The 13,960-nt window shown below is 41.9% G+C and overlaps 1 protein-coding gene across 1 annotated transcript; it reads right to left on the reverse strand.

Annotated features, from left to right (window-relative positions):
- Positions 1–997: 997 nt before the first annotated feature.
- On the reverse strand, positions 998–13,780 carry myo5c (myosin VC). Its single transcript, XM_080474813.1, has 40 exons — positions 13,658–13,780; positions 13,192–13,302; positions 12,925–13,096; positions 12,683–12,827; positions 12,454–12,610; positions 12,181–12,324; positions 12,011–12,092; positions 11,729–11,836; positions 11,526–11,632; positions 8,848–9,113; positions 8,660–8,741; positions 8,438–8,578; positions 8,205–8,327; positions 7,916–7,999; positions 7,696–7,827; positions 7,446–7,543; positions 7,266–7,352; positions 7,064–7,175; positions 6,769–6,980; positions 6,526–6,691; positions 6,253–6,399; positions 6,011–6,175; positions 5,818–5,911; positions 5,658–5,721; positions 5,270–5,544; positions 5,113–5,176; positions 4,952–5,032; positions 4,686–4,866; positions 4,505–4,598; positions 4,362–4,425; positions 4,113–4,281; positions 3,802–3,886; positions 3,628–3,720; positions 3,001–3,155; positions 2,755–2,844; positions 2,131–2,281; positions 1,752–2,037; positions 1,493–1,667; positions 1,327–1,407; positions 998–1,241 (listed from the first exon to the last, which is right to left on the reverse strand). Exons 1-40 carry the CDS (start codon positions 13,682–13,684, stop codon positions 1,089–1,091), a joined length of 5,223 nt encoding a protein of 1,740 aa, XP_080330939.1. The 5' UTR covers positions 13,685–13,780; the 3' UTR covers positions 998–1,088.
- Between the last annotated feature and the right edge of the window lie 180 nt (positions 13,781–13,960).

Below are 13,960 nucleotides of genomic sequence, written 5' to 3' on the forward strand. Positions count from 1 at the left end.
ACCCGGCTAATGTCGTCTGACGTTATTCAAGAATTATAGCATTTTTGTCAAAAACCATTGTTGGTTTACACTTTACAGTCTACATTTTATAGCAAACTAAGGCACACACACATCTGCATTTTAAAGTCATTTAGTCACAGATGCATGTTTTTGGACTGCAGGAAGAAACCAAAGCACCCTTAGAAAACCCACATGTAGACTCTGCACTGAGCGGCAGCCAGGCTCAACTCAGGAGCCTTTTCACTGTGAGCTGACAGTTCAAACCACTACAACACCATTAAAAAGGGAAGAATAATAGACTACAGAGAAAGGCCAGAAAGCCATTTGAGGCCAGTGTGTTTGTCCAATGAGGAACTGGCAATGTCCTTCACTCAGTCACCTGCGAACAAGTCCAACCACTGGCAAGTTGGAGAATGCTGTGTAGAAGATTAATGGATAATAACAATAGGAAATTATTAATTCACAAACTAGGGAAATACTTGGTAGCAACTTGTTTTTAAAAGTATTTAATTCAATAACATGGCAGCTATTCATCAACATCTTTTTCCTTCAATTGCTGACAGATAAAATCGTTGCTTTGAGCAATTATATCTTGAAAATGTTTCATCCCAGCTTCTATCTTGATGCCATAAAAAGTATTTTTTAATCACTACAATAATTATATAATTAGGGTGACTTTTATGTTTCAATATATTTTGTCACACATTTTAATATCTTTATATTCCTAAATATATCTTCCTATAAAACAATGCAATCCTTCAAGTGTTAAGCCAATTGCTTTAGGTTGAGATCTTTTGATTGAACAAATGACTAAAACCAATTGACATAAAATTTTAATTGATTTATTGAAAATATTTTAAAATATACACACGACTCAATAAAATATATGTTAATTTGATTATCTGTGATCATTCTAGAATGCATAAACATTTCAGGTTGTTTGGTCCTTCAGAATCCGGCTTTAAACTCTTGCAGCATATGGTTTACAGAACACGTTCACATATTTCAAGCTACTATGCAATGCAGCCAAAAGGTTTTGCTGTGCTTTAAATCAGTCACGGTGGATGGAGGGGTGGAAGCTGGCCGTGTCAGATCCTGGTGAGGAAGTCCAGATGAAGGCTGTTTGGGACCTGCAGCAGCTCCAGAGCCTGCGACGACGAGCGGAAAGGAAACATGACCTGGAAACGATAATCTGTGTCCAGCATCAGCTGCGTGGAGCCTTCGTGGTCTTGTAGTAGTGACTGCGACAAAAACCCGGTTAACATATGGAAGAAAAGGGAAAATCCAATAAGAAGAGGTTTGTGAACTTGAACATGTGGTGCTCACCTGAACTTTACGGACAAACGAAGAGGAAACCCTTTTCTCAAAGTCATCGATGGGCGTGTATGAATTCAAAATCTTGATGATCTGCAAATTTAAATGTAAGTTGTTATAAAGGGACATCGATTAGTCATATCATAAACATGTTAGATGTCTGAATGAAATAAAAGACCTGAACAGGGTGGAGTTCGATGCACTTTTCAACGATCTCCTTGGCGTCTTCATCAGTGGACTTGTTGACTTGCAGCAGCCAGGCAGCCTGAGCCAGAGGCTTCAGAGTATCCATAGCATTCGAGCTCTGCAGCTCCTTTTCCTTCAGCCATTCTTCCAGGTAACTGATGTTACATCTAAAAAAATGTTTTTTTTTTAAATAAGACACAGAATTTCCATAAAACCAAATGATATCTTTTCTGATTCACCACCATACAGACCTGATCTGCATTCCCTTCCTGCAGGAACACATGTCTTTGCGAAGCATGATGTTGTTGAGGGTGGCTGCGCCCACGAGGAAGAACAGCTGTTTGACAGCTTGTTTCACGAGGCCCTGGTCCATGCTGTGGTGGGTCATGGTGGAGTAAAAGCCCGTGAGCTGCTGGAGGATGGAGGAGATGGTGTAGGTCTCCGTGTCCTCGTATATGCTGTTGGATCGCTTCCTGAAACCTGTCGGCTTCATGCTGGAAATCCCCTGCAAGCTCTCGTGCTCCAACATACCAGGCACTGTCAACAGAACGAACAAAGCACTTTTAAAGTTTATGACAAGTGAGTTCAGAGCTATACCTGCTTCTTATAAGGACCTATGTTCTCAAATACCAATAGCAGGAGCAAGAGCCTTCTCCATGACTGAGATGAACTGATGGTAGATGTGGATGGCCAAATCGCTAAGAATCTGCCTGTATTCGGACAAATCGAAGTTCTGCAAGCAGTTCTTCTTCTGTCGAGGAGTACTTTGCTTCAGAAACTCCTGGTAAGAACAGAAAAAAAAACAAATACATGTCAACAATATGTCTGCTCACCAACTTCAGGTCAACCTTTTAATTTTAAAAGATAATATATGTTTATAAATGCCAAGTGGTTAACAATGTAAGATTGTATGTTGTGTCGTTCTGTATTTTTTTATTCCTAGAAATGCTGTGGTGTGTGGCATTGACTCATGCTACATACTTGTCCTTACACAAACAAACGTTCAAATAAAAAAATTATTAAATAAAAACATACTTAATCAGGATCAAGCATTGCTGCTTTATACTTGTATTGTTACAACTCAAACTAGATTGGGTGTCAAAATATTGGATGGTTTTACACCCCCACATTTAACTGAGGAGGGTCAACAATTGCACAACCCCCCCCCCCCCCCCAGACCTGATGCCTGTCCATGAAACCATCCACAAACATAAACCAAGAGATGATGAAGCCACAAATGCAGAGAATTCATACTTCCTCTCCACTGTATTGCTTCAGGCAGTTGATCAGCTGGTAGGTGTTGGAGAGCCAGAAGGACAGCAGCTCAAACTCTTTGACGTAACTCTGAAACAGAAACGCATGCTCACATCAAAAACATTTCAAAGTCAGATTACTAATTATAGTCAAGCTGCTGCAAACATAATCCTTATTCTGTATACACTGCTCATTCAACACAGTATAGTAAACATTTATGGCTCACAGGTGAAAAGTAAACCTCACCATAATGACCTTCTTGATGCCACCAATGACGGCATTCATAAGAGATTTGAGCTTGACCTCGTCGTTCAGGTAGTCAGCATGACGAACACACATGAAGAGCAGGTAAGATGGCAGGTTTGGGATCATGCTGACCACAACGCCTTTGGGCTTCAAATCTGAGGGAAAATTAAAGGGGTGATATTATGCAAAATTCACTTTCTAATAGTTTTCCAACAGTAATAAAGATCCCAATACCAGGAACCCTAACCCTATATATAGCGTCATCAGGGGGTTTAGCCAATCCCAATCAAGGTAGGCCGTTTTACCCTCCCACAATTAGGCAGCTCTGCTCTGGCACATGGCACCACGAGAGGAAGTACTTCTTCCTCTTCCCAAGATGGGCATGTGTGGGCGGAGCCAGTCCAGCTCACACTGATTGAATGCAGCTCATATTAACTAATACTCAAATGGGTGGAAATCAAAGAAAAGCTGGATTTGGGGAAGATAACTTTATGTTTAACTTTTTTGTTTTCAACCATTTCTATTACATGTCTTCACTGCTCATAAAAGTTGTGGGGAAAAAGGGCATCGAGAGTGGAAATAAATGGTTTTGATATGGCTTTATGACAAAGTAAAAAGGACCGATACCCAGAATGATGTTTTGGATTAGCCGGGGTTCATCCTCTTTCTTGTACTCTAACATTCCCAGGTAATCCTTTGGAAGGACAGATGTCTGTTTCACTGTGAAAGAAGGAAAAGAAAGTGAGAAATAGGCTGAAAACACAAAAATCAAAAACGTATGACGTGTGGCCATGACTTTACCTTTGTGTGAGGCTTCAATGCTCTTTATTTGATTCTGGAGTTTCTTTATCAATCTGTTTTTCTGGTCAAGCAGCTCCTCAAAGTCCTGCCATTTTTGAAATAAGAGAGTTGAAATAGGAGAGAAACAAAACACAATCCGAGCATTATACACACACACACACACACACACACACACACGCGCACACACACACGCGCACACACACACGCGCACACACACACGCGCACACACACACGCGCACACACACACGCGCACACAAACGCGCACACACACGCGCACACGTACACACGCACGCCCACGCCCACGCACGCACCATATTCTCAGCAGTTAACTGCGACGCCTCCTGTCTGAGTTTCCTCTTGATTTCAATCTCCATCAGCTGCTGTCTCTTCAAGTGGTCAATCTCCTCCTCCAGCTCCTTCATTTGGCCTTCAAGCTCCCTGTTAGACTCCTCGAGAACTTCAGCTTTCCCCTCAAGGAGTCTAAAAGACATCACAAATCCCAATGATTCATAAATGAGCAGCTCTCCTTCAATCAGGAGACCGTCTCCACTGTGATGTACCTGCGTTGTGTGCTCTCTTCTGCGATTCTGCTCTGAAGAGTGGTGGTGATCTCCTTGTTGTTTTCTGTCAGATGACCAAAACAAAAGACCAGTTGTAATGCTAATCTGCATAGCAACTTCCTGATGGGGAAAGGCAGAGGTACCTGTTATCTCTCTCTCCTGTTGCTCTATGTTGCTCTCAAGCTCTTGCTTTTGTCTCTGCAACTCTGAAACCTGAAGTTTCAGCTCCGGGATGACCTGAGAGTCACATTAAAGCAAATATCTTTATATTATGTTGTAAATGTCATGTGTATTAACTAGCATGTGAACATTGCAACAACATACTGAGTTTTCACTACTGAGCCTCGCCACTTCCAGTCGAATACTTTCATTGACGTTACTTTTCTCCTGGAAGAGGTTTTGCAGCTTGCTGTTCTCGTTTTGGAGGTGGTCAGCTTTCAGTTTCAAACCCTCCACCTGCAACTCATGGCTTTCCTTCCGTTCCTTCTGGTTGCTTTCCAGAATCCTGCCAACACACAATAGAAAACGGATTTTGGCGTACGTAGGCTTGCCTCAAATTCAGACCGCTCTGAGGCAGCGAGCGCGCAGACCTGGCGGCTTTCTGCAGGCCTTCGAAAGCCGTCAGCAGGTCTTCAGGTTCATCCATCTTGTCAGAGTCATCTTGAGTCAGCCTTTAAAGAAAGAATGCTTGAGATTACCCCCCAAAAAAAGCGTAGTGATAAAGAAATGACACATATTATAGTTGGTTTACCCCAAAAGAACCTCCTTTTCAACAACGCCGCCGAGAAGCCGTGTCACAAGCTCCACCATCTTAGCTGGAGAAAATGTTCAGAAACTGTGAGAAAAATCTTTCACTTGTATAACACTCATTTTTTACAACTGCCATTTTAGTAGTTTGCACTTTGTACATTTCGCCTGCTCCGTCTGTTGCTTGATCTTCCGGTCCAGGGTATTCCTCTGATTTTCCAGGTTGCTCAGATCTCTGCGCAGCTCGGGAATGACCTTGACGTGTTTGGTGAGCTGCACGTTCTGCTCCTGCAGGTCAGAGTTTAACTGCTCCCCCTCCTCTAGCTTTCCCTGCAGAGTGGCCTTCTCTTCTTTCAATCTTTTTATCTCCTCTTTGAGAGTTGCCACCTCGTTCTCGTGGTCCTCTCTCTGAATATCAATGTTGTTTTCTGCAATCCTGCCGAGAAACAGCTCATCAACCAACTGACGATAGTGTGAAAGATTTACAATTTTTTTTTAAATAATTTCTTTTATGATTCAAATAATAAGTTACACTTTTTAAGTACTTACTTTCTAAGCCTTGCTTCATTTTCTTTTTCTTCCAGAAGACTCCTTTTAATTTGATCAAAGCCCTCTGTAATATTGTAAATGCATCCAAAGATATATTAGTGTGCAGACAGTGCAGTAAATAAAGTAGTAAACAGTAAAGCAAAATGAAGATTCGTGTTACCTTTTGTGTCCCGGGCGGACGCTTTAAACTGTGTGTCCATGTTCTGCTTTTCAAGGTTTACAGCATCTATTTTCTTTTGAAGCTCTGCAATTGTCTGAGAGTGAATATATTTAAGTGGAAATAAAAATGTTTAAAAAGCACTTAAGCAAAACAAACGACTCATCAAATTCTTGACTTAAGCTTCAATACTGACCAGACCAGTATCTTCTTTTGCTTTCTTCTCTCTTGCCTCCAAAGACGCCCTCTGGTTGGTAGATTTTTCCAGCTGGGCCTCCATCACCTGAAGTTTGTCCACAGTTTGAGAATGGGAGTTGGCCAAGCTCGTCAGTCTTTCCATCAATCCACGGTTCTCTTTGTTCTGTTCAGAAACAGCGGACTCAGTTTAGTTGTTTTCAACAAAGTTCAGAATCTGAGACACGTTGCGTGCATCGTTACCTGCTCTTCTATCTTCTTTCTGAGCTGCTGCACCCTGAAGGAGAGCTGAACATTTAGCACCAGCCGGCGCATAGTTTGAAAGCGCCGTCGTGCCAGCCATGCCCGGGCATACTTTTGTATAACCAACGCTTTGTGCTCTTTCATCATCTGTTGAGTAACAAAGACATGTTTGCACAAAGTGCAAACATCATCTGGTTACACGTAATCTTTTCATTAATATTCCGGTCCAATAAATCCTCCAAACGATGGATTAATACATCTTCAATCACAGACCTTCTTGTACCGTTTACGGGCTAACCAGCCTCGTGTGAAGGATTGGATAGTAATGGAGGCCAGACGGACGACTTGGTAGATCTGCCTCGTGCGGTAGCCTCTCCAGTGTCTCTGGATCACGAGTGATGCCCAGCCCTGTTTCAGTGTTTGGGCGCTCACTGTTTTACTGGAGATTCACAAAACAAAACAAGCAATTTAACACGTTAACGGATTCAGTTGAGGATGCAGGCCCAGAACACTCACCGAACTGTCCTCTGTCCACGGATGTACTGTTGCAGGATGATTGCTGCTGCTTTCATGGCCAGAAACTTCCTCCTCTGGCTCCAACCTCGCACGTGTTTCTGGATAGTTACGCAGGCTCCCCGGAGTCGGTCCAGACGCAGCTTCTCCAGATAAGCTACCTGACCAGCTCGGAAGAAGATTTTTGTCCGGCCAAACTTGTACTGGTTGGAGTCCTGGAGAGCCGAGCCATGAAGACAAAGGCATAAACACGCAAAGTACTGCTTATATTTGGGGATGCCGGTAAAATTCAGCTGACCTGAATTAACCTCTGAAGCACAGTCTTGCATGTCTGTTTCTTGTCCCTGAGGTCTGCCTCCACATGCGTCATAAGAATACTGTATCGGCTGTAAAACTCAATGTACGTCCACCTGCAAATAACAGCCATGTTAACAAATATCTCGTGGGAATTCTTCAAGTTGGGAAATTATGTGTGCATGCGTATATTTCTAGAAGATCACCTGGAGGGATAGCTCTGTGCACTGATCCGGATGGTTTCAAGGACTCCACAGGCTCGCAACTGCTGCACTACTCTCCCGGAGTCGTACCTGAAAACACAATTAAGCAAAAAGCGAAATACTGTCAAGTGCTATTAAATAGAACGAGTAACTTTTTTTGAATCCAAATACATTTGAACTCACTCAAATGGGAGCTTGTCATCGTTGGGCTTAATGCAACGCACATAGTGAGGCGTGGTGGCGTTCAGTGTTTCCATCAGTAAGGAGAGAGAGCTGCGAAACTACATGGAACCACAATGTTCATTCAAAAAAAATTTAAAAGACAGGAGACATAATACTCTACTAACTTCTGACACATGGATGAATTCAGGCAATTATGGAAATTTTATGGAGAACACACTCCAGAGTGAGTAGAGAAAGTCAGAATGCTCACTTTATTTCCAACGGAGGCTCTGAGCTGTTTATTGGTCGGTTTCAATGAAGGCCTGGCAGGCCTGACTTTGACACCCTTATTGTTCACCGTGTTTTGCTCCTCCTCTTGGAAAAAGTTGGCCAGAAAAGTGAACTGAGAATAGTCACAAGTCGAACACATTAGGCATATAAAATGTTTTACATGAAATATATTCAGTTTTTGTTAGTAAAACACTGATTACCTGACTGACTCTCATCGTGTCCACCAACTCCTCATAAAGAGCATCCCGGTTTTTCTCCAAAAACCCTCTGCACTGATACTCCACCTGCCAAGGGAAAGAGCCAAAACTCATAGTCCTGGTAACATAAATGCAATGCTGAAGTGCTGACGTTTTTGGCTGGAGTGAAATAATGCTTCTTCAAACCAGCCTGAAAACTTTGCACTGTACTATAGTTCGCCACAGCAGGATTTATTCCAGTGTGAGTGATAGAAAATGTGAGATTCTTTGTATTGCTTTGAGTGGACTTCACCTTGTCCGCAAAGTGCTGAATCACAAATGCCTCGCTTGATAACCTGGGCTTCTCGTACAGAGGGTTCCCATGCAAGTAGTTGTGCAGCTTCTGCAGCCAGCTGTGATCAGTACCTTGAGGGAACTGTGAAGTAAAAAAAAACACAAATAAATCTGAAAAAATCATAAGAAGTTTGTAAAAAATAAATGAATTAATTAAGCAAATATAGCCCAAATTCCAACGATCAAACTTACTAAACATTCTTCATCAAGTAAATCAAGGATCCCCATCTTTGCTTCAATCAGGTCGATGACCGGCTGATTGTCATAGAAATCTATCAGCGTCCACGGGATGTCCTCTTTCATGTACTCCTCTTGCTCAAGTTTGAACACGTGCTGAAAGTCAGAAAGGGAGGAGAGTCGGTCTGAGCTGATGCTCAGCGACACGCAGTGAATTCAGACAGTAGAGTTTCTTACCAAGTTAAACTGCTGCTGAAGTTTTTCGTTCGCATAGTTGATACAAAACTGTTCAAAGCTGTTGATGTTGAACGTCTCAAAGCTGAGGACAACAAGCAAAACGTTTGAAGCAAGGAAAAGATGCATTTTTTAGGTATTTTTGTTTACTCCAACAGCCAAGGAAAACAAATGATTCCGACTTGTATTACCCGTAAATATCCAGAACTCCTATGAACGCATGCTGCTTTCCTGGAGCCTGTAGCGCCGTGTTGATCCTGTTTATGATGCAGTCAAACAGATGAGCATAGATCTGCTTGGCGAGAGCGTCTCTGGCGTTTAGCGCCCTCTTTCTGGGCAGCGGCTTCACAACGGTCTCAGCCACCAGAACGATCCTCCGATGGCTCAACCAGCGGACCAACTCGTCTGCATTCACACCAAGCAGCTCACAGAAGACCGCCAGGTGAGGATCGTTTGGCTGAAAGATAAACAAATCCTAGTTTTATATTTAACTTGGTTAATGTTTGCAGATCTGTCGCATACTTTTTCCATTAGTGTTGTAGCTACCTACTGAAAGCACATTTACCGGTACCAGGACTCTTAAAACATGTGTTAGGATCTTTAGTCTTGACCTTTTATATATATATATATATATATATATATATATACAGTGGGGCAAAAAAGTATTTAGTCAGCCACCGATTGTGCAAGTTCTCCCACTTAAAATGATGACAGAGGTCTGTAATTTTCATCATAGGTACACTTCAACTGTGAAAGACAGAATGTGAAAAAAAAATCCAGGAATTCACATTGTAGGAATTTTAAGGAATTTATTTGTAAATTATGGTGGAAAATAAGTATTTGGTCAATAACAAAAATTCAACTCAATACTTTGGAATATAACCTTTGTTGGCAATAACAGAGGTCAAACGATTACTATAGGTCTTTACCAGGTTTGCACACACAGTAGCTGGTATTTTGGCCCATTCCTCCAGGCAGATCTTCTCGAGAGCAGTGATGTTTTGGGGCTGTCGCCGAGCAACACGGACTTTCAACTCCCTCCACAGATTTTCTATGGGGTTGAGGTCTGGAGACTGGCTAGGCCACTCCAGGACTTTCAAATGCTTCTTACGGAGCCACTCCTTCGTTGCCCGGGCGGTGTGTTTGGGATCATTGTCATGCTGGAAGACCCAGCCACGTTTCATCTTCAAAGCTCTCACTGATGGAAGGAGGTTTTGGCTCAAAATCTCACGATACATGGCCCCATTCATTCTTTCCTTAACACGGATCAGTCGTCCTGTCCCCTTAGCAGAAAAACAGCCCCAAAGCATGATGTTTCCACCCCCATGCTTCACAGTAGGTATGGTGTTCTTGGGATGCAACTCAGTATTCTTCTTCCTCCAAACACGACGAGTTGTGTTTATACCAAAAAGTTCTATTTTGGTTTCATCTGACCACATGACATTCTCCCAATCCTCTGCTGTATCATCCATGTGCTCCATGGCAAACTTCAGACGAGCCTGGACATGCACTGGCTTAAGCAGGGGGACACGTCTGGCACTGCAGGATTTGATTCCCTGTCGGCGTAGTGTGTTACTGATGGTAACCTTTGTTACTTTGGTCCCAGCTCTCTGCAGGTCATTCACCAGGTCCCCCCGTGTGGTTCTGGGATTTTTGCTCACCGTTCTCATGATCATTTTGACCCCACGGGATGAGATCTTGCGTGGAGCCCCAGATCGAGGGAGATTATCAGTGGTCTTGTATGTCTTCCATTTTCTGATAATTGCTCCCACAGTTGATTTTTTCACACCAAGCTGCTTGCCTATTGTAGATTCACTCTTCCCAGTCTGGTGCAGGTCTACAATTCTTTTCCTGGTGTCCTTCGACAGCTCTTTGGTCTTGGCCATAGTGGAGTTTGGAGTCTGACTGTTTGAGGTTGTGGACAGGTGTCTTTTATACAGATAACGAGTTCAAACAGGAGCCATTAATACAGGTAACGAGTGGAGGACAGAAGAGCTTCTTAAAGAAGAAGTTACAGGTCTGTGAGAGCCAGAGATCTTTCTTGTTTGAAGTGACCAAATACTTATTTTCCACCATAATTTACAAATAAATTCCTTAAAATTCCTACAATGTGAATTCCTGGATTTTTTTTTCACATTCTGTCTCTCACAGTTGAAGTGTACCTATGATGAAAATTACAGACCTCTGTCATCATTTTAAGTGGGAGAACTTGCACAATCGGTGGCTGACTAAATACTTTTTTGCCTCACTGTATATATATATATATATATATATATATATATATATAAAACTATCTCTACATTATTGTGAAGCTCTGCTTCAAGATAACTGGAGTACAGAAAGTAGATTTATCATATGGGAGAGGCAGGTGTCCACAAAGTACAGGAAATAGTTTAAAACAGGGACCACATCCTTTTCTTCAAATTCACTAACAGCCTCAGTTTGACAATTCTTTTCAGCACCACAAAATAAGACAAATCCTCTTAGGTCCTTCATTTCTTTGGGAGCTGTGCAGTGGACATGTCATGTATTTGTCTCTGTGTGCTTTACTACTTTGAATGTTGATTACGTTCATGCACTGATCACTCAAGTTGGATGAATGTTGTAATTCATGTTTATTCATTTGCTTTTCTTGCCTATGCTGGTGAGATTGATGAATTAAAATCAATAAAGTTTTAATTCCGCTCAATTCAACTTTATTCCTATAGAACCAAAAGCAACACAGTCATTTCTCAGCATTTTTTTTACAGAGAAACACTCAACAATTCAACATGAGCAAGCATAAGCGACTGCGGAAAGGTTCAGCGGTGGCTCCTGATATTTTCACGATATTAAGAAAATAATAAAATGATAAATCCAGAAAACTCACAGGAACCGACGACTTCTCATCTCCAACATGTCTGATCTCGACATTCCCCAAATGCAGAATAGCTGCCAGGACTTTAAAAACATCTGACTGGAAATTGTCCTTAAGTCCTGGAGAAGCAAAAGAAAAAGAAATTAAAGATGAAAATGTAATTATTTGTGCATTCTTTTGTAAGGAGAGTTAAAGTCGGCTGAGGCACTCTTTACCCAACAGAGTGAAAGTCCGTTGAGTCTCTTCCATGTCCTTCTTGTCATCTACACCTTCGATGGACGTGCTGCCACCCATGCAAGTGTACCTGAACTCATCAGCACTCACTGCAGATGAAGAACATTTTACTGAGGCTGCTCACAATAGCATCATCTCAATACATCAATGTATATCTTTACAGTTTGCTGTAAGTTTGTACATTTGATTGAACACAAACACTACGCAAAAAGATTCAGCTCTGCATCAAATTTGCATAAGAAACCCTCAATGCAAACACTCACACAGTCTCAGCGTCTTAAATTCTGGCAGATGTGCACAAGAACACATCTGGTAGAAAATGTGATAGTTACGCTCGTTGTCTGCCTGAAAAAAATAAATAAAATCATTGTCAGATAATAGTTGCAATAAAAATTCTAATTACAACAGCATGGTTTTCCATATTGTGCATTACCTGAAAAACGACCCTGGATTTCTCCAGCAGGTAGGTCCTCATGTTGGCTCCAGTGATACAGTACTTCTTGTCAAAGCTGATCTCTGTGTATTTCCCAAATCGGCTGCTGTTGTCATTCCTGGTGGTCTTTGCATTCCCTATTGCCTGAGATAAAAACATGTCCTGTGTGACTTTCTGTACGTTAAATATGGCGGCTGGACACAGAAACCTTTTATGGTGCTAAAACAATGTTTTTCCAGTTGCATGGTTTAAACATCCTGAATTAAATCATACCTCTGTTACTGGATTTGATGCCAGAACTTTGTCCTCAACCCGGGTCTTACTACCAGATTTGCTCACCACAGCAAAGTATCTCATCGCATATCGAGCAGACACTGTTTTTCCAGCTCCAGATTCACCACTGACGATGATGGACTGGTTCTTGTGGTTTCTAGAAAAGAAAAGAGGCCTATAACACTGATATAAAACATTTTATTTCCTGTGTAAATGAACTATTGTTCACCTGGCCATTTGTTTGTAAGCCTCCTCTGCCACTGCAAATATATGTGGATCCATGTCTCCCATGTTCTGGCCTGAATAGGCATTAATGATTGCATCTCCATAGATATGGAGTTGTTTATAGGGATTTACAGCCACGAGTATAATGCCTGAAAATGAGGAAACAGTCAAAAGCTCAACATGCTGAAAGCCCCCGCCTCAGTACCAATATATCATCCGGAAATGAAAAGTTTCCTGCAACTGTACCACAGTAGGTGTAGATGATCCGAGACTCCACAAATCGCACTTTGAGATTGTGCAGGACCGCAGGTTCATGAAGATAACTGAGAGCTGTGAGGTCGTTCTCCCCCACCAAGATGTCCGGGTTTCGGAGAGGGGGGAGTTGTGGTTTTGAGGGGTCAACGGGGTAGTAGTGTTCCTGTCCAGACAAGTGTTTTGCAAAAAGAATGGTTCAGGTGATGATTGTCACCATCATAAACCCACAACTCTTTTTATGAGTCACAGTTTGCTTACAGAGCCATCTTCAAGGAGCAGTTCCAGGACCTTATCTCCTGAGTGGAAGTCTCTCATAATCTCTGCTGACTTCCACACATGATCTGCATCTGGTATCCACACTCTGTTGTACTGAGGGAAATGATTACAACGACAGCAGTTCAATATCTATGTTATTTATTAATGCCAAACTTTGCATATATATTAAAAAAAAACTATTACTGTCAGTCAATGTTAGATTTTCATTCATTTTATTAATTCACTGTTGCTATACAACATTTCTGAAAAAAAGCCATGAAATCACCGTGAATAACCTTTTAAAGACACGAATAAAGTAAATAGCGGAGTATTTATATCTAAAATTACCAAAGTAATAACTTGTCAAAGCAGTGGGAAAGTTTCCATATGTCTCTGTAAAGTTGCAAAACTCCAAATCTGCTGAAAGTTGAACATATTTGATGGAAAACACAGCGAGACTCAGTGTTACCTCGGTGTACAGTTCCAACAGAGCCATGGTGTTGCATTATTGTCGAAGCCCCTCTTGTCCGTCTTTGTTTACCACCTGCAGACGATCAACGAATTTCCTCCCTGGACAACACGGCTTTGCCCCAAAGCAGCTGTCAAGGTGGAATAACTACCCCCGTCTGTCACACACAGCTTTCAAAGTAAAGGGTGCACTGAAACGATGAACGAATTTGAACGCGTTTCAAACAACCGCTATTATGTGACAATAATGTTTGTCCAGCATGTTATTCACTGACGTTCACGGTTCATTTGTGATTGAGAATTA

The sequence above is a fragment of the Lipophrys pholis genome (assembly GCF_963383615.2).
Source record: "Lipophrys pholis genome assembly, chromosome: 11".
NCBI classification, from domain to species: Eukaryota; Metazoa; Chordata; class Actinopteri; order Blenniiformes; family Blenniidae; genus Lipophrys; species Lipophrys pholis.

What these genes read in the sequence shown, in the direction of transcription:
- myo5c (XM_080474813.1), bottom strand. Translation starts at nt 13,684, where the DNA reads ATGGCTCTGTTGGAACTGTACACCGAG. An exon ending in GGAGTTCTGGATATTTACGG is followed by an intron (nt 8,742 to 8,847) that starts GTAATACAAGTC and finishes TGTTGTCCTCAG; the next exon opens with CTTTGAGACGTTCAACATCA. An exon ending in GGCTCAGTAGTGAAAACTCA is followed by an intron (nt 4,599 to 4,685) that starts GTATGTTGTTGC and finishes TGTGACTCTCAG; the next exon opens with GTCATCCCGGAGCTGAAACT.